Source organism: Sturnus vulgaris, chromosome Z, assembly GCF_052056855.1.
Source record: "Sturnus vulgaris isolate bStuVul1 chromosome Z, bStuVul1.hap1, whole genome shotgun sequence".
Taxonomy (NCBI): Eukaryota; Metazoa; Chordata; class Aves; order Passeriformes; family Sturnidae; genus Sturnus; species Sturnus vulgaris.
Genome location: NC_142283.1, coordinates 72,410,834 through 72,430,524, shown reverse-complemented (window position 1 = coordinate 72,430,524; position 19,691 = coordinate 72,410,834). Strand labels below are relative to the sequence as shown.

The 19,691-nt window shown below is 52.3% G+C and overlaps 3 protein-coding genes and 1 pseudogene across 3 annotated transcripts; 3 read left to right on the top strand and 1 right to left on the bottom strand.

The window, feature by feature from the left end:
- Positions 1-1,637: 1,637 nt before the first annotated feature.
- LOC106852684 (avidin-like) lies at positions 1,638-3,875 on the top strand. The gene is made up of 4 exons (XM_014875459.2): positions 1,638-1,834; positions 1,918-2,128; positions 2,498-2,618; positions 3,729-3,875. The coding sequence occupies exons 1-4, from the start codon at positions 1,763-1,765 to the stop codon at positions 3,772-3,774; spliced, it is 450 nt and encodes a 149-aa protein (XP_014730945.1). The 5' UTR covers positions 1,638-1,762; the 3' UTR covers positions 3,775-3,875.
- A 332-nt stretch (positions 3,876-4,207) lies between these two features.
- LOC148219917 (non-lysosomal glucosylceramidase-like) lies at positions 4,208-7,870 on the bottom strand. The gene is made up of 7 exons (XM_088157030.1): positions 7,808-7,870; positions 7,486-7,704; positions 6,685-6,924; positions 6,240-6,342; positions 5,924-6,015; positions 5,636-5,820; positions 4,208-4,546 (listed from the first exon to the last, which is right to left on the bottom strand). The coding sequence occupies exons 1-5, from the start codon at positions 7,868-7,870 to the stop codon at positions 5,996-5,998; spliced, it is 645 nt and encodes a 214-aa protein (XP_088013156.1). The 3' UTR covers positions 4,208-4,546; positions 5,636-5,820; positions 5,924-5,995.
- A 6,870-nt stretch (positions 7,871-14,740) lies between these two features.
- On the top strand, positions 14,741-16,139 carry LOC106852697 (avidin-like). Its single transcript, XM_014875473.2, has 4 exons — positions 14,741-14,843; positions 14,927-15,140; positions 15,559-15,679; positions 16,003-16,139. Exons 1-4 carry the CDS (start codon positions 14,772-14,774, stop codon positions 16,043-16,045), a joined length of 450 nt encoding a protein of 149 aa, XP_014730959.2. The 5' UTR covers positions 14,741-14,771; the 3' UTR covers positions 16,046-16,139.
- Positions 16,140-17,025: 886 nt separating this feature from the next.
- On the top strand, positions 17,026-18,767 carry LOC106852683 (avidin pseudogene; annotated as a pseudogene).
- Positions 18,768-19,691: the final 924 nt, after the last annotated feature.

The window sequence follows — 19,691 nt, the reverse complement described above, 5'->3', positions numbered from 1 at the left end:
TCTCCCCTCCTACCCCTCCCAGCATGGGCAGGGGATTGCTGGCACTGCTGTACCTGAAAACTGCCACTGCATGGTGAAGCTGAAGCAGCTTTGGGCTGCTGGGCTCCTTGCAGGAGATCCAGGCTGCTTGTGAGGGTGACACCAGGATCTGCTTGTTGTTGGCTGCCAGCACGGTGTGGCAGGAGCCCAAGAAGGTCCCAGCTGTGTTCAGGGCCAAAAGGGTCATGTAAGAGCCCAGCACATTTCTCCACAGGCCCTGCAGGTAGCCCTGGGGCTTATGTGGGTGGCTCAGTTGGTGCTGAGGCACAGTCCCACTTTCATCCTCCCTAAGCAGTGGGATGTTTGTTCCTTGGCACAGCCCCTGCCCCAGGCAGCTGGGACCAGCACATGGTTATCAGCTGGGAAAGCAGCTCTCAGTCTCTGGGGAGGCAGCAGAGCTGGAGGTACTGGGTGACCCCTAAAGCAGGGGTAGGTGACACACACCTACAGTAACTCCCGGGAAGCACAGCTAGAGCCGGCAACTTCCTTGTAATGTCCTTGTCATGGACATTACACCATGGCATGGCACAGCATGGTATAGGATGGTGAGGTCGTTGTGACACACACACACCTGACTCCAAGTTAGATGAACAGGAAAAGATAATTTTATTTACATGACATGACTATTTATGGAAATCTAACAATAATGGTGGATTGGACAATGATGAAGAGACCTCTGACTCCAACTGGCTCATCACAATGTCAGTCAATTCTCCCTACCTCCAAAGAGGAATGCATATAATCTACTGTTTATCAGAAAGAGTATGAGAAAATATAAAAAGATTGTATCAACACTCAGAAGGCTAGAAACAGGTGCAACAGCATGGTACACCCAGAAGATGCAGCCCTCAGGCACAAACTCTGCGTGCTGGGGTGGCACAGGACAGCACAGCATAGCACAGAGAAAACACACACCACAAGGATGGCACAGCCAGGGATGGTGCAGCCCCTCACTCCCCACCCTGCGCCCAGGACAGCACAGTTGGCTCAGCATGGCCAGACTCCGCCCCTCACCTCCCTGGATGCAGCACCACGGGGCACGAGCAGGGCCAGGGCGAGCAGCAGCAGCATCCCAGGGTGCCATGGTGGTGATGGCTGTGTGTGGTGCCTGGGCTCTGTTCCTTTTCTATCAGAGGGGTCTGAGCCTCCTGCCAAGGGACCCCCATGAGGGAGAAGAACCTTGATCCTTCTGGACAGTGATGGGGTCTGAGGGGGACACTGATGGAGGTTGCAGGGAGCACAGCCAGAGCAGCAGGTCAGAAGAGCAGTAAAAATACAACACGGAGGGTAGGGGATGTATAATATCTGGGGATGTTATAATTATTCTGTTAAAATAATATATTTAACCATATAGAAGAGTTAGTTTGATTACAAGTTGAAAATTGTGATGTATAATGTATAAAAGTGCCAGATGTTTAAAATATACAGCTGTAGAAAACCCTGCAAGCAGTTACGGGAATTCCTCTATTTCCAGGAAACTATCATGCACGCCAGTTACACAGCCGGGAAATGTCCCACCCTTCCCATCTAGAGTCATTCTCAGGGATTTCAAATACATTTGGAAACAACCAGACTGTACAATACCCTGGCCAGAGCTGCCACCCACAGCCTGGGTACAACCCCCCCCACCTAGCAGCAATAAAAAGGAGAGGAAGCAGGAGCATCAGCAGACACCTGCAAGGACCACAACCCCAGGTCCATCAGCTGTCTGTCTGCTGCAGAGATGGTGCAAGCAACTCCCTTCCTCGTCGTGCTCTTCCTGGCACTGGGGGCTCCCGGCCTGGCTGTAAAACAGGTACAGTCAGGGTGGGATGCACAGGGTGGGGTGGGCAGGGGGCTGTGGCTGCTGGCACCAGTGCTGAGTTCTCTCCTCTCCAGTGCATCCTGACAGGGCAATGGAAGAATGACCTGGGCTCCAACATGACCATCAAGATCCTGAATGTAAATGGTGACTTCTCTGGCATCTACCACACGGCTGTGGCTGCCACAACAAAAAAGATCTTACCATCACCACTGCAGGGGTCCCAGCATCTCCCAAATCAGCAGAACCAGTCCACCTTTGGCTTCACCGTTCATTGGAGCTTTACAAGTACTTAGTCTTTTCTTAGCATCCATGTTGTGTCCCCGGAGCTCCCTTCTGTCCCTCCCTGCAGTGTCCGTGCTGATTCCCTGCCTTCCCCTGCACCATCCCCACTGCTCTCTATCCCCCCTCCCTCAGGCTCCCCCATCCTTGTCCCTGGAGCTCCTTGGTTGCTGTCAGCTCCCAATCCCAGAGTGCAGGAGAGGCAGCAGGATCTGAATCCTGCACCATCTGCCCATCTCTGTGTGACACCCCCAGCCCTCGGAGCCCTCCTGCCTGCTTTCCCCATCCCTGCTGTCCCCCGGAGGCTCTGCTGTCCCCTGTGCTGGGGCAGCCACTGACCTGCCACTTCAGTCACCTCCTGTCCTGTCTCTGCAGACACCACCACTGTTTTCACGGGCCAGTGCTTTGTGGATGATCATGGAAAGGAGATTTTGAAGACCATGTGGCTGCTGAGATCATATGTGGACAAAATCGAAGATGACTGGAAAGCCACCTTGTGAGTTCTCTAACCTTGTCCTGCACAGGTCTCCTGTGCACCCCAGAGGGGTTGGGGCTGTCACAAATGAGTGTTTTATGTCACTTAGGAGTCACCCTCACACATGCTGGCAAAAGCAGATTTACTATCTGCTTGTGAAAGCAAAACTTAGCAAAGTTCCATGGCAAGGTTCATTTGGTGTTAAAACACAGGAAAGAAGAATTGGGTTAGAATCAATTTAGAATTATTTACCTGGAGGCTGGAGATGGAAAAGGAGAAGTGAGACCCTTCAAATGAATCACAAAGTCCAGGGAGGTACTTACTGCTTTCTAAACCACGGATGGATCCTTGGTGGCGCTGATTGCACTCTTAGTCTCAGACCTGCTCAATGGTTTGTGTCTAAAATTTGGCAACGCTTAACCATTGGCTAATTGAACATTTCTCAACTTCCTTGGGATGGTTTATCACAATTAGAGCAGAGACTTGATTATAGATCCAAGCTGGCAGCAGTCATACTGCCCTTGCTCTGGGCTCTTCACATCCCTTCAGCCACGCACTCGGAGGCAGATGGTGGCACAGACTGTGCAGTGGTCCAGGAGAGCTCGAGGGGCCTCACTTAGGAGCGCTGTTGTAAACTCATGGGATGATTGACCTTAGCCATCAGTCAGTCTTCATTCTGCATGTACGGTGAGATGGTAATTACAGGAATTTTTCACTGTTCCCGTAATGATAATGTTATTCCACTTGGGCTATGATTCGGGCAAGTAATATCCCAAGGCTTTTGGACTACTGGTTTCCTTGATAAGGCAATGCAAGGACTTGGTGTGCAAAGTGTCTGTGACAAGCTCCAGGGCAGCTTCACCACCTGAGAGACATTTCCAAAGCCAAAGGCCTAAGAAGGCGTCTTGAGTGGTCTGAGGAAGGGGATGAAGGCTGGTGCTCCCAGCCTGTTGTGCTCAGCACTTGGCAGAGCTGCTGCCAGTGTGCAAGTGAGGGAGGGCAGGGTGCTTGTGCACAGCTTGCCTGGGCATGCTGACAAGGTGCAAATGCTTTGGAAGGACACAGGACTGGGCGAGCATTGGGCCACTCTCTTGTCCCGCCCTTACCTCTCCTCTGTCTGTGTCCCCACAGGGTTGGTTACAACGTATTTGAGCGCCTGGAATCGCGTGTGGAGTGAGGATGTTAGCATTGGAGTTCCCAGAGAAGAGGCAGTGCCAGGCTTGTAGCCCTTACTCCTGCCTCAGCCCCTGCCTCTCCCAATAAACTTTGCTGCAAACACTCGTTGTCTCCTCTCTTTCACCCATCAGTGCCCCTCCTCCCCTTCCCTACCGAGGCACTCTGCTGCCTCTCTTGTCGCTGCTCCTGAAGGCCGGTGTGTCACCCCTGCTGTGACCTGCCATGGCTTGGGCTCCTCTTTGTCAGCCCACCCAGCACATGGTACTCCTTAGGATCTCACTTGGTGCAGGTCAGCAGGACCCTGCTCAGCCTGGAGAGATGGCTGGTGGCCCTTCTCCCACTGGGAGTCTGCAAACAGCTCCATGTCTGTTCTGCAAGGGGCACAGACTGAGATGGGAAGACCAAGGGCTCCCCCGGGGCAGGCAGAGCCAGCCCTGTGGATGCTGTGCATCCCCAGCATGGCAGGAAGGCACCCCCAGTGCTGGGCACAGAGATGCTGAGGCAGCAACACTGCAGGGCTGCAAGTCCTGGGCACAGCAGAGCGGCTGGAGGGGGATGCTGCCTCCATGGCACACATCTCTACAGCAGCAGCTCTCTCAAACCCTTCCATCTCTTCCTGAGGGAAAGCCCTGAGCAGGCACCAAGGCAGGGCCTCTGGGGACACTCACCAATGTCATACTGCAGGCTGATCTGCAGCTTGGGCCACAGCATGATGAGAGCGAAGGAGGCGTAGAAATGGACATCGTAGGTGTTGTACATGCGGTACTCCTGGCCTGGCAGGACAGGGCAGATGGTGAGGGAAAGGAGACTGCCATGGGGACGGGAAAAGGGGGAAAGGTCCTCCCTCCACATGGCCCAGGACAGGGGCATCTTTCCCAGCACAGGCAGTATCGGGAGGTTTAAATTACGAGAGACGGGCAATTGAGAGACTTTAAAACTATGGTTTATTGTCTCATGTAATCAGTCTTGTAGAAGTGTGAGACATTAAAGGTGTTCCATCTAATGCCATATTATCAGAAGCCACCTAATTCTTAGTTACAATGCCTTCCTTAGTTTTTTAGCCAATCACATACTTCTACAAAACTTATTAGCTTCTTTTTACACCAATCATTAATTGCTTTGCTTTTTGTTGCTTTGCCGCAATGCAGCATTTTTATCTAACCATATAACACTTCACAAACCTACATTGATACATCTTAACATCTTTGTAACAGGTTCTATCACTAATCTTTAAATTCTTTTACTATCTAACTCTATATTCCTTTGGACAACATAATACGTATCTCTGCTTAAAACATATTTGTACTCAAACTACAATCTTATATTCTTGTTTTATGTCTGTTTCACTTTCAGTGTTCTAATTCTCTAACCTTTCTCCAAGGTCTTATGTGAAACAATGTACCTATCTGTATCTGTATCTGTATCTGTATCTGTATGTGTATGTGTATCTGTATGTGTATGCGTATGTGTATGTGTATGTGTATGTGTATGTGTATGTGTATGTGTATGTGTATGTGTATGTGTATCTCTATCTCTATCTCCATCTCCATCTCTTTCTCCATCTCTCTCTGTCTCTGTCTCTGAGATTGTATGGACAATGCCCTGAGAGATCTCTCTGTGCTTGCATTTCCCACAAGGCAGGGGCTCCCATTCAAAGAGGGTTTCATTCTGTACATAGAGCATCAGGCATCTGGGGAACACTTCATGCCAGATCCTTCAGGGCTCCAAGGGGTTTTCCTGGCAATAGAACTGCTCCCTACACACTGGAGTGTGAAAAACATCCCCACAGCAGGTTAAAACCACGGAACTACACTCGTGGGAGGGGCTGAGTTGGGCGAATCCCTCACATCCTTGTGAGTTACCTTCCAAATAAGCAAACCTTCCGTACTCCCGCAGGACAGGGAGGAGGTGGGAGAGTCCCGCCCCCGCCGGCCCCTGCAGGTCCTCGGCACAGCAACCAGGGGGCACCTCCATCCAGATGGTGCCCCCATCCGTCATGAAGTAGAGCTCATTGAAGAGGGCTGACTTGTACCAGGACGGCAGCTGGCTGCGGGAAAGAGGGAAAGTCACCCTCAGAGGCCGAGGTGGGGATGCTCCTGCGGCAGCCAACCCCAGGAGGCCCCTGGGAAGGATGCTCTCATCTGCCCTACCTGTTCTCCAGGATAGGATTCTGCCAGGCTTCGATCTTCTTCTCCCACTCCTCGTAGTGTGTCAGGGCTTAACTAATTGTCAAGAACAGCTCCTAAGTGGTATGAACAGTTTTTAGAGAACCACAGCAAGGACAAGCAATGGGAAGTTTGGATATAGCCTACATTGGGGAATAAGCCACAGCATCCTAGAGGGATTTTAACTAGTCAAAGAGGCTGAAGGAAAGAACTCTGCTTGGCTTGGGTGCTCAGAATCAGCATGGACACCCATTTCCCCTGCTCCCTCTCCACCCATCCCACAGAGGATGGAGGCACTCACCAGTGGGTGAATCCAGCCTGCCATCCTGCAGGAGGTCCTGCCACACCTCTCTACCCAATCCCGTGGGATTGAATGCCGTGACATGGGTGACTCCTGTGCCAGCCTGGGGAAGGGAAGAGCACCATCAGGGAGGGGCTGCTACTTTGGAGAAGATTAATGCTCTCCACTCCCCACTACCACCATCAGGACATCACACTCATTTCCCATGTGCTGCCCAGCAACTCGAGCTCGAAACTCATTGCCTCAGCTGCTCTCCTGACACCATCCCCCAAGAGGGTGCCCTCAGAGAAGTCATGTCCCCACTCCTGGCGTCAGGCAAGCGCTGCGAACCCGTGCCAACCCCAACGCGTTGCACGCCCATCCTTTACCAGCTGCCTGCAGGCAGCTCTCTCACATCCAGCAGGGCTCTCCAGCAGAAGCCACAGCAGCAGGGCCAGCCCTTTACCTTCTCCCGGGCAGAGATGGCCAGGGTGAAGGGGTTCACGGCCGGGCAGTGGTGCAGCAGGACTCCAGCAACCCGCTCGCCATCCTTCTGGAAGGTGAAGGGCTCGTTCCAGTGCCCGCCTCTCCTGTCCTCCTTCGCTCCCGTGCCGTTCTGCAGGCTGAACATGATGGACACTTCCACGTCCTCATCCCTGCCGTTCTCCACTTCCCAGACGAATACTGCCACTGGCAGGCTGGAGTCCTGACACAGACACACAACGCTGTCTACAAGGCTGCTGCTCCACTGGCAGCTGCCCCAGCATCATTTCCCCCGCTGCCGAGGCCACCACGCAGGATGCAGCAGGAGCAAGAGCACTGGGAATAATAACTTGGAGTCTGCTGCCAAGCTGAGGAGCAGCAGCAGGAGCAGAGGAATTCGGGAGGCAGGCAAGACAAAGTTGAAAAGAGAAGCCCTGGGCTGGCAAACACCACGCCGGGCAGCAGAGAGACGGAAAGCGGCGTTTAGGGCTCAGCCGGGTGTCTCATCACTCATCTGCTCGGCAGGTTGATACAGGCTCACGTGCTGTGCCGGGGTAAGAGGAAGGTCAGACGTGTCAGCGGCACCGCTGCCACCCTCGCCTGGGGCTGGCAGCCAGCACGGGCACTGCGGCACTGCTGAGCCATCCCTTGCTGCAATTCCCTGCTCCTGCATGGCTGCGGGGATTCCCCTGCCTTGGACCACTGCTGAGTGCAGACAGGGGGAAATGCTGGGAAACCCGGCTTACAAGCAACTCTGCCCTCGGGGATGCTGTCACTGCCTTACCTTGTAGTCATGGGGGATGACAGGAGACACCTGCCGGCAAGTGAGCACCACCTTCTGCCCCGGCAGCTCGTAGACCAGCCAGGCACGGGGGTACAGGGCGTGGTAAAAGGCGTAGTGGCCGCAGTAGCCCCAGTTCCAGCCCTGCAGGCTGCTGGGTTTCTCCACGGACAAGACCTGCTGGTAAATCGTCTGCCCCTTGCACCGCAGGCACACCGTGAACTGTGGAGGAGAGGAGCAGGTGCAGGGGATGAGATGAGCCCCGGGGCAGATGTCCCAACCAGCCAGGCTGCCGCAGTGACACTCACTCCCCATCAGACCCTACCTGATTGGCGATGACGGTTTCATAGCTGTAAAGACCAGGGTTCAGCTGCCAGAGGCAGATCATACCCCACCAATACTTTTTCATTAAGAACAGAATAAAAAATGTTTGCAACTTTTTTTGCTGTCTTAAAAACTCCTATGTGAATATGTAAGGAGACTAAGAGATACTCAGGACCCTAGAGTTTGTGGCTATTCAGTTGCAAGGGGAGAATTGGCTGTGGACTCCTCATGTCTGGTGGGATGCTCAGAGCAGCTGCTGGTGCTGCAATACATTAAAGAGAGAGGGGCAGTGGAGAACCATTAGATCATTTATACTCCAAATAAATAAACTGTGGGCAGTTGTCACAGCAAAGCTTTCTAGTGGACATGGACAGGCAAAGGCCTCAGCTGAGTGAAGCAGGGAGTGGCTTTGTCTGTGAGAGAGTGACAAACCACTTCATTGACTGTTGGGAAAGCAGAAGGGAGCTTCAGGTGACTTTACCTCGTTGTTCCTTCCCGCGTTTAAGCCAGAGTGGGTTTGGGGCTGTGCCTGGGGCTCCAGGCAGGATCAGGCCCTCCTGCAACAAATGCCTCCTGCAGTTCCTTTTGGGGAGGAAACAGTAAATGTGGTGGAGTCCAGAATCTGGCCTGCCTTTCCCAGCCTCAGATTCCTGCTGCTGAAGGTAACACTTCTTCCTGCTCTCTGGTGAGCTCTGAGCTGACTGGAAGTGAGACTCTCCTCTGTTTCTAGGATATCTAATGGATTTTTTCCATGTATTTTGATCCATTGCCTGGCTGGCCTCACTCGTGTCCATAACCTCATTAACGTGGCTTTGCTGTGTGCACAAGTCAGCAGTGAACAAGTCAGAAATGCGATGTAAGAGCAGCCTGTGATCCAGTCCTGAAGAAAGTGTGTCCAAAAGCTTCTGCCAGAGATGGGCACAGCAGCCCCTCACTGATTGCCACAGCATCCCCTGGGCTTATCTCCAGATAAGGCACACTGGGAAAAATGTCTGCAGGGACACTTGGCTTGAGCATAGAGAGAAGGGATTTGCAGCTTTTGCTTTGAGTCTGCCCAAGCTGTCTGGTTGGGTTGCCCAGCCTTCCTTGGCAAGACCCTGCCTGGTGTCATCCCAGCCTCTGCTTCCCCTGACTCTGGTGTCACCAGACTGAGAGAAAGTGTCTGGCACGTCCCTGCACTGTGCTCATGAGCCTCACTGTTTATCCTTCTCTTGCAAGTAGTTGCTGTAGTTACTCCACATATTCTGCAACAACATTTCCTGTCTTTATTGTCGAAAAGTCAAAAGTGTCAAAAGTGTTGGAAATGCCATATTTCTTTTCTGCTATGTGCAGGGGGTTTCCATCTCAGTGTAATCCTCACTGCACAGCTGCTCTGCCGCTTTTTCCTTGGCTGTCAGGTTTCTATGCTCAGGACCTGGATGGTTATTTTTTGTTGGTTTGTTGTTTTTGTTGTTGTTGTTGTTGCTGCTGTTCGCAGGGTTTCATTTTGTTTTCATTTTCTGTTTTGGCATAACTTGCTGTGTGATACTTCAGTCTATTCTGGTAAATATTTTTAATTTTTACCTTAGCTTTTTGACAGTTTTTTTCTTATAGTCAGAAGGTGGTTGCTACTTTTTCCTGGTAATCTCCTGAAATAGGAAGGAGCACATCTGACCTTCCAGAAATCTTTCACTTTCCCTTGAGAGAAAAGTTTCAGGTATCTATAACCAGACACAGAAAACTACCTGGGGTCATGGGTACCTCAGTCTGACCTCTTCGTCTCCAGGCTCTCTCCAAGTTGCCCACCCTAGGTCACAACACTTTGCATCATCACCCGATTACAAAACTGAAAGGATTAAAGTACTTTGGAACTCACTCAGACTAAGCTGTTTTTGTTTTTTCCTTGACCTGGTGCTGAATTGTCCTTGTACTTTTATTCTCCAAAACTCCCAGCTGTTACACAAACAAACCTAACAGTATTCACAACATAGCAGCTGCAAGATAAATTCTGATGTTGTCAGACTGCTTTGGCCAATATTTTTGCCTTTGGCAGAAAATACCTCTAGCCTCACTGAGGCTAGACAGTCCTTTCTCCACTTTTGGCCAGTGTCACATCTTTTGAAGGCACTGTGATGCTTCCTGTAGCTGGTGCAGAGGCTGAGTGTACAGTACAGTGAAGGAGAAAGTGTGGTCCTCAAATAGTCCTTACCCTAAGGAACAAGCAAGGACTGGTAACCAAAAACCAGATGAGGATGGTCTGGTTGGCCAGGTCTCCAAAGCAAAACTTCCAGAGTCCGGAGGGCTTTCACCAGGGACTGTAGGAGAGAAGCTGTTTTTGCAGATGCACTAGTTGGATGAGCTGTCAGCCTCCTCAGGAGGAAGGTGGAATGTATTTCAACATCACTCGATTGAGCAGAATTTTAAAAAATGTTTTTGGGAAAGAGGCTTCTTCACTTCTTCCTGTTATTTTCCTGAGGTGCTGTTTACCGACAATTGACCCAGCAAACAGTTTTGCCCTTTTCCTCATGGAAAATTTATTCCTGCACTAGACTGAGCCTGAGGGGTCCACATGAGCACCGAGGCCAAAACCCTTCATCTATGGGCACTCAGGGCTCTGAAAATCTGCAGGCTCCCCAGCTATCCCAAACTGCAGCTGGTACCTTGTCCAGGGGCACAGGAGACCTCTCTCCTGCAGTCCTTGGGCTGGGTAAGGTGGGGAGTTGTCCTGCAGGGAACAAAAGGGTGTGGGTGAATGTGTGTGTGAGGATATTGGTGTGGTGCACTCAGGCACATGGATGCTGTAGCTGTCCTGGGGTGACACTGCACATAGTGACAGGCTCTGGCCCAGGAGGGCCTGTGGCAGATACAATCCCCAGGGGAGACCCGGCTCCCTGGACAGTGACAATCTGAGCCCAAGAAGCAGGTCCTGGTCTGGTACCATGGCCCCCTCCCTGCTGGCACCGGGGGCAAGCAGTGGAGCACATTTAAGGGGATAAATCAGTTCAGTTCTTAATAAATCTGTCCAGCTATCTACTCTTATTCTTCTGCAGGCATAGGACCAAACTGGAAGAGGAAACTCTTGCAATTCCCCTTTATCTTACTGGGATAGGCTGGAGGGCTAGGGTGGCGGGGAGGGGACAAGTCCCAGTGGTGGCTGGCTTGTGTGGAGTATTGCTAAGGGGAACAGGATGTGCCTCCTTATCCACCTCCCAGATGTAATGACAGGAAAGACCTGACCTTTACCTTCTTCTCGGCTACCTGCAAGGTACGGTAAGTCCAGGAGCCAGGAAATGCCTCTGTGGGGAGCAGCTGTGCCAGTGGCTCGCCCTTAGCCAAATTCAGTGACCTTCTGCCCAAGGCTGGGCACCTTGCTTCCTTTTCCTCCTTTCTGTGCCAGTGCAGCATTTGAAGGTTGTACCTGGTTAAGGGTGGGAAGTGGGGATTAGGGAGGTCGACTGCCCTTCCTGTTGTGTTCTCAGACAGGCAGTGCTGTGAAATGTGAGTTTTGATGGATGCCTTGGTCAGTGCTGAGTCACTCGGGGAGGCTCCAGCCTCCCTAAGCAGTGGGAAGTGGGTTCTGCATGTGTGAGGCCAGCACGGCCCCTTTTGTGGCACCAGGGAGCAGTGGCATGAGCACCAGCTGGGACATCACCTCTGCCTCCCCAGGCAGAGCAGGACAGAGCTGGGAGTGATGGATACTCCCCTTTACCAGGGGTAGGTGGTCAAGAGTACCCACAGAGACAGCACAGCCAGAGCTGGAAATTCCCGTGGTAATGGACACCGCACCATGGGATGGCATTGGAATGGGTTGGGACGGTGTGAGATGGCATTGGATGGCATTGCAAGGTACAACAACATACAGTCTATTAGACAAGATGGCACAGCACAGCCAGGGTCTGCAGCCCCCCATCCTGCGCCCAGGACAGCACAGCTGGCTCAGCACAGCCAGACTCTGCCCCAGGGCTGCCCTCACCTCCCTAGATGCAGCACCACAGGGCACGAGCAGGGACAGGGCGAGCAGCAGCAGCATCCCAGGGTGGTGGCAGTGGTGACTGTGTGTGGTGCCTGGGCTCTGCCTGTGCTGCTGCTCCACACCCACTCGGCCCCTCTTTAATAGCAGAGGGGTCTGAGCCTCCTGCCAAGGGACACCCATGGGATAGGATAGCCCCATCCTCTCTGGGGATGCACAGGGGATCTGTGTAGGGCAGGGACAAGGAGCTCACTTGATGTCGGATAGAGCTGGACAGAAGAGCATGAAGAACATCACAGGGAGGGCAGTAGAGCTCTGTGAACACCACAAGCAGAGCAGGACATCTCTGAGGACATCACAGTGAAGGGCAGGAGGACATCAAAGGAAGTACTATAAGCTCTTTCTGTCCACTTCAGAGCTTAGTGTTCCCTAAGTCCTTAGCAGCCTTTAGGGCTGGAATGGGAAGCAACCTATCTTACTTGCTGTGAGCATTCTTCCCCCACTTGTCTGTCCTGGGAGCTGGTGCAGGGGATCACTGTGGTGGCCCAGGGCTGTCAGCGGGTGACAAATGGCCTTTTCTTCACTCCCCAGGGGAGTGTTCCTGCAACTACATGGGTAAAGAAATAACAATACCCAGGAAGGACAGGTTGTCCTGGATGCAGCACTCCCAGAGCAGCTGGTGCCATTCTCACATGGCAGAGCCATGGAAATGGATGGAGATGCAGTCCTTTAGGGTCACTGTGGCAAGACTGATGGGACAGGGATGCCAGCACATCAGTGAGGAACACCCGGGGTTCCCACCTCCATTTGTCTTCTGTTGACAGCTTCCAACTATAGCAGTGATGTCCCAAACCAGCTGGCAAGGAACAGGAGCAGGCACTGAAGCCAGCACAGCTCCCGGCTGGACTGTGATTGCTTTGATACATCAGCACTGTTCCTGAACCTCAGGCAATGTGCCTTCCAAAGGTTGGCATTCAGTCTTCATACAGAGATATTTCTGATTTCCTCCACTTTGGGGTGTATCACCTCAATAAATCTTGCACCTGATAGGCTCAGCTTTCATCAGCTTCTTCATGGATGTAGCTGAGAGTCACAGGCATTTTGCCTGCACCATTGTTTTTCAAGGCTGACTCAACCACAGTTTGAGCAGCAAGTTAAATTGTTCATTAACTATTTCTTACAGTCTTCTTACTTATTGCTCACCAACCCTTATTTTTCACAGCGCTCTGGACATACATAGGTTTTAAACCACAGCCCTGCTGATTTTTAACTTCTTCAGTGCTCCCTGCTTTGGATTTCTTCCCTGCCTGCTGATTGCCCCCACTTCCTGCTGTGCCAGAGCTCAGGAATAGAGAATTTACTCCTGGTGATGATTGCCAGCTCCAAGCCACTTTGTTCTCTGATCTTTGGAGGATGCAAACCTCATGGAGACACCTTGGTGCTCAGCTGAGACCTGTCAAGAAATGCTTGAGCACTGAACGTGCAAGATGAGCCATAGGGATTGTTAAGTACAGGAAAAATAAAGATTATGTGAACAAATAAACAATATTGTTTGTGTGATGCTAAAATAAACTTAGAGCTGTGAGTGAGCTGTGGGCTGCCATCAGCAGCATGGAGACTTCGTGTTGTCCATTCTCGGGGTTCCAGCAGGAGCTCCCTGAAACATGGTGATGGTGAGGGGGCGATGGAGAAGGGATGATGTCTGCCCCTCCTGCCTCCTGCAACCTCCCCAGATTGAACTCACTTTTTATCCCAAACATTGGCAATGCTCTGGGCAGCACCAGCTTGCCGAAAAACAGTCAGAACAAACGGCAGCTATGTGGGAAAACACACCTTGTTATGCAGTTGATTTCTGAGACAGCAAACACTGGGCAAGAATGTCCAGAGGGTAGCCAGCTCTCTCGACAAGGATCTCTTCCAGACAGAGTGCAAGAGGGCTGTAGGGCTCCTACAGGGAGGACAGGGGGGTGTGGAGATGCAAGCAGAAGAAATATGATGCTCTCCAACCTGGATAGCAATGGAATTTACTGTCAGATAATAAACAGGGCTCAAATGTGAAATTTAAGAGAAAGTAAAGACTGACAAAATAAAAATTGTTTATTTTTGAGACATTGCAAAGAGCTGCCTTGTCTCCAGCTCACCAAAAGTATTATTTTCTGGTGAATAGGCTCCATCAGCTTTTCCTATGATGACTGGGGGAACTAAAACATGTATTTTAGGAGATCGCCTTGAAAGCCATTTAGAAATAGGTGAGAAACTTTGGGCTGAATCCATTCACTTCAGCCTCCCTGGCCAGCAACAAGCATAACATAAGGTGAATTATGAAAACATGTTCTTAGAGTTGTCTAAGAAACCCTGTGCAAATACAGATTTTGTCACGATAAAATGCAATGTCCCAGATATTCACTGAGTGTTGACTTTACATTAAGTAATTTCCTTCCAATACAAACCGGCTTGTAAAAACAACAATTTAACATGCACGTCAGACCTTTGTAGATCCATCAGTATGGGGGAGGGGGCGGGTAGGGAAAAGCCGAGTCCCAAAAGAATCTGGGTGGTGGGTGGGTTTGCATGAGCATGGCTGGTGAGGAAGAGCAGGGTGAGCCTGCAACCAGTCCTGAGGTGATCAGAGTCAAGGATCCTCAAGACCTGGGCACAGAACCGGTGTGGCAAATGAGTGACAGCTCCAGAGAGGGGTTTTCCCCGTCGATGACCATTTCCCAGCAGTCACTGATAAGCAGGAGGCAGGGCCTCCCTGCAAGGTGCCGAGGGAGCAAGTATAGGCACTTTCAGCACTCACTTCTGGGAAAGATTGCAGCAATTACCCCCTCCTATGGCTCGGAACCACAGATTTGGAAACACCCACATTGCGTAATGCCCTGGCCAGAGCTGCGACCCACAGCCTGGGTACCACCCCCCCACCTAGCGGCAATAAAAAGGAGAGGAAGCAGGAGCATCAGCAGACACCTGCAAGGACCACATCCCCAGGTCCATCAGCTGTCTGTCTGCTGCAGAGATGGTGCAAGCAACTCCCTTCCTCGTCGTGCTCTTCCTGGCACTGGGGGCTCCCGGCCTGGCTGTAAAAAAGGTACAGTCAGGGTGGGATGCACAGGGTGGGGTGGGCAGGGGGCTGTGGCTGCCGGCAGCAGTGCTGAGTTCTCTCCTCTCCAGTGCTCCCTGACCGGGCGCTGGGTCAATGACCTGGGCTCCAACATGACTATCGAGACGGTGCATGCAAACGGTGCCTTCTCCGGCTCCTACCACACGGCTGTCACAGCCACCACAAACGAGATCAAGGTGTCACCACTGCAGGGATCCATGCAGAAGGGTCCTAACCAGAAGGGCCAGCCTACCTTCGGCTTCACTGTCAACTGGAGCTTTTCAGGTACTTTTTTCCCACCCTACTTATGGTATCCTGGACCTCCCCTGCCCTCCCTGTTCTGCTCTTGAAGTTTTTATGCCCTCCCTGCAGTGTCCGTGCTGATTCCCTGCCTTTCTCTGCACCATCCCCACTGCTCTCCATCCCCCCTCCCTCAGGCTCCCCCATCCTTGTCCCTGGAGCTCCTTGGTTGCTGTCAGCTCCCAAACCCAGGGTGCAGGAGAGGCAGCAGGGGCTGGATCTTGCACCATCTGCCCATCTCCGTGTGACACCCCCAGCCCTCGGAGCCCTCCTGCCTGCTTTCCCCATCCTTGGTGTCCCCAGGGGCCAGGGACAGCAGGGGTCTGCTATCCCTTGTACTGGGTCAGCCACTGACTTGCCACCTTGGCCATACTCCCCTCCACCTCCTGTCCTGTCCCCACAGACTCCATCACTGTTTTCACGGGCCAGTGCTTTGTGGATTATGATGGAAAGGAGGTGTTGAGGACCATGTGGCTGCTGAGATCACGTGTGGAGAGCATTACTAATGACTGGAAAGCCACCAGGTGAGCCCCCTGTCCCTGCACAGGTCCCCTCTGCACGCCTGAGGGGCTGGGGCTGACATAAGGTAGTGGTTGAGGTTGCTTACAGAGCCACTCACAAACATGCTGGCAAAAGCAAGTTTTATATCTGTTCTAAAAGCACAGCTTAACAAAGCTCGATGTCAAGGTTCACTTCATTGCTTTGTGCATGGATAAAACACAGAAATGAAAAATACCATCCCTGATGTGCTGCCGAGGTGCAAACGTGGTGGAGGAATGCAGGGCTGGGTGCACTTTTGGACACGGTCACGTCCGTCCCTTATATCTCCTCCTCTGTGTCCCCACAGGGTCGGCACCAACATCTTCACCCGCCTGCAGCTCCCGGAGTGAGGGCGGCAGCGGGGGTTCCCAGGCCAGCTGCAGTGCCAGGGATGTGGCTCCTGCAGCACCACCTGCTTCTCCCAATAAAGCTTTGCTGCAAATACTCACAGTCTCCTGTCATGTTGTTGCAAAATGTGGGATAAGTGAAATATTTCTTGAAAAGGTTTGTTCTTTGATGTCTGATCTTTTTATGCTTTCAAGCCTCATCAACAAGAAAGAAGATCTAGTATGTGAAGCATAGAGCAGCAAACAAGCTATAAGCTATGGACAGGAGCTGGAAAGAGATATTACTTTATAGAATTGCCTTGCTAAGGTTTAGGTCTTAATGGGCTTTAATGATCCCAGACCTGGGTGGAGGTTACAAAACTTGGGATATACCACTGGTAATGGACATGAAGAATGCAGAATTTACAGGACATTTGGCAAAACCCCAAGATAAGAAAAAACTAATAAAGACAACTGGATCAGCAAAAACTGTATTGAATCAGCTCTGATGAGGTGAAAGATAAATTCTGGCAGGGGCAGATCATGACTTTTGGCCCACTGAGTCAAGAAACCCACCAACTCAAGAGAAGGCTAAAGGCTGAGCCCCCAGATTAATTAGACACCAGACACAATCAGACACAAGATAATTTTTAACCAATAGAAGAGAGAAGAGTAATTAATAAGAGAACTAAATAACTTGTAGCCAATGAACATTAATGCCTTTGTTTGCTAAAATGTGTAAATAGCAAAATGTTTTGATAGTTGGTGTGCTTGATCTTTGGAATAACACTGATGACCCAGGCTTGTGGAACTAAAATAAATAATCAATGTCTCTCTTGGATGTGTAATTACTGCCTTGTTATGCACCAGGTAACAACACACATTCCCAATACCCTCCACGGCGTCCTATGGTCTCTTCGGTCACCGTATGGGAGGCCTGATGTGTGTCCCCTGCTGTGACCCTCCATGGCACAGAGTCCTCCTTCGCAGTCCCCCATCCCGCCATGATCCTTGGGACCCTCCAGAGGGCAACAGGAGCCCATTCAGCCTGGATCAGTGGCTAGTTGCCCATCTCCCACCAGGTATCCTTTGGCAGGAGGCCCAGTTTTGGCAGTCACTGCCCAGCCACAGTCCCCTCTGCTATAAAAGGGGCCGGGCGGCAGCACAGGCAGAGCCCAAGCACCACACACAGCCATCACCACCATGGCACCCTGGGATGCTGGCTGCTCGTCCTGGCCCTGCTCGTGCCCCACGATGCTGCATCCAGGGAGGTGAGGGCAGCCCTGGGGCAGAGTCTGGCCATGCTGAGCCAGCTGTGCTGTGCTGGGTGCAGGGTGGGGGGATGAGGGACTTTACTCCCTGTCCATGCCATCCTTTGGGAATTGCCAAGGGGTGCCCACTCCTGCTATGCTTTCTGGTGCCATGCCATGCCCTGCCATGCTGTGCCACTCCATGCTGTGCCGTGCTGTTCTGTGCCACGCTGTGCCACCCTGGCGAGCAGGTGCAGGGCTGTCAGGGCTGTATGTTTTTACCATGCCATGCTGTGCTATTCTGTGACACCCCAGCACACAGTGTTTGTCTGCTGCTGTTGTGTCCTGCTGTGCCATGCCACACCATGGTGCAGTGTCCATTACCAAGGAGGCTGCCAGCTCTGGCTCTGCTGTCCCTGGGGCTGCTGTTGGTCACCTCCTGCTGTGATAGGGTGATGCAATAGGGTGACCCAGTACTCTCAACTCTGCTCTGTCCTGCCCAGGGACGGAGAGGTGCTGTCCCAGCTGGTGCCCATGTGCTGGTCTCATGCCCCACACAGAGGGGCCATGCCATGGGACACACGTCCCACTGCTTAGGGAGGCTGGGGTAGGGGAAAGGAGGAACTGTGGCTCAGCACTGTCCAAGCCACACACACGACCCCTGGTCCCCAGTGTGACCGGCCGGGCCTGTGGAGAAACGAGCTGGGCTCCAATATGACCACCTTGGCCATGAACACAGCTGAGACCTTCTCAGGCTCTTACCACACCACAGTGGCAGCCACCAACAAGCAGATCCTCATGTCACCCCTGCAAGGGGTCCAGGAGCATCCCAGTGCCAAGAGACACCCCACGTTCAGCTTCTCCGTGCAGTGGCAGTTCTCAGGTACAGCAGTGACAGTGATCCCCTGCCATGCTGCGAGTGGGGACCCCCCTGTCTGGTGCCCCAAATTCTCTGTGGCTGTGGGCACAGATTGGCCACAGCACACATTCCTGCCACTGGAAGTGGTGGTAGGAGAGCTGTCTGTCTGTGGTGGGTTTCAGGGCTGTCTGGAAGAGATGATGGGAGTGTCCATCTGTCTGTCCAAGGGGCATGGCAGGGCTGATGCCCAATTCTCTGTTCAGGTGATATGGAAGCAGTCCACCTGGCCAGTCTGGCAGGGAAGTCCATCTCTCTCTCCACATGTAGCAGATGGTGTTTGTCTGTCTGTTTTCCAGAATCAGGTGCCCGTGCATCCCTGTCTTGAAGTGCAGGCTCTCACCCAGCTCTGCCTCTCTTGAACCTTGCCAGACTCCACCACTGCCTTTGTGGGCCAGTGCTTTGTGGATCATGTGGCTCCTGCGGGAAGAGGTCCTGTCACACAAGGACACCTGGAAAGCCACAGGGTGAGCTCTGCCCCTGCCACGTCACACCACAGCCCTCGCTCCCATCCTGCTGACACATCCTCCCTGCAGGGTCGGCGCTTCCACCTTCACCCACATGAAGTGATGGGAATAGGGACCAGTACTGCCTGCACCCTGCTGTCCTTCTGCATCCCCAAGTCTCCCCACTATCCCAGTCCCAAGCTGGGCTTCTGGCAAGGAAACACACCCTCATCTTGCCCTGCTTCTTCCCAATGCCTCCCAGCAACCTACTGATGGGGCTCCCCATTCCCATCCTTGCTGCCTTCACACATGGAGGCAAATAAACCTTTCTCCACACGGCAGAGAGCTTTCTCTCTTGCATCCCTGGTATACTCTGTGGCCATTGCGTGAGAAAGCTGCTGGTGGGAGTCAACAAGGAAGTGTTTTGAAGGGGCTGGGAAAGATGGGGTTGGGGGACAGCAGCTGGGTAATTCTGCTTCCTGATCATGGCTTCAGGATTCAGAGGGTGCCTTCTTGCCTGTGCACCCGTTTGGGAGATTCACAGGGGCTCTGTGCTGGGTGGCTCCAGGCAGCACCCCCAGTGTGGGGCAGCAGGATATCCACAGCTGAGGGTAGGGGTGAAAGCCGCATACAGGCAAGCCAGCACTCTCACCTGGCCTCATCTGCACCCCTGTCTGCCCCATTTTCCCATCAAACTCCATTTCCAGCTACTGCTCTGATTGGGAGTCTCAGTACTGCACGCACATACGGGGGAGGGGAATCTGGGGTGTTGGGATGGTCCAAAATCCAGGCTGTATGTTGAGGGGATCAGGAGAGAGACCTGAAACTGCCTGTTCCTAGGCAGTTCTTGGCAAAAAGGTACATTTGCAAGCCTTGCCCGGATTGAAATCAGGCTCACAATGTACCTTTCAAGCCAGCAGAGAAAGAGATGGAGAAGTGCCATTCAGGAGATTCCACAGAGTCTTTATTTCTTCTACATAGTAGGTCCGGTCCGGCAAATCCAACGGGTGGGGTTTTAAGGGGACTTTTTATAGGGTTTAAGGGTTTTGTATTTTGCA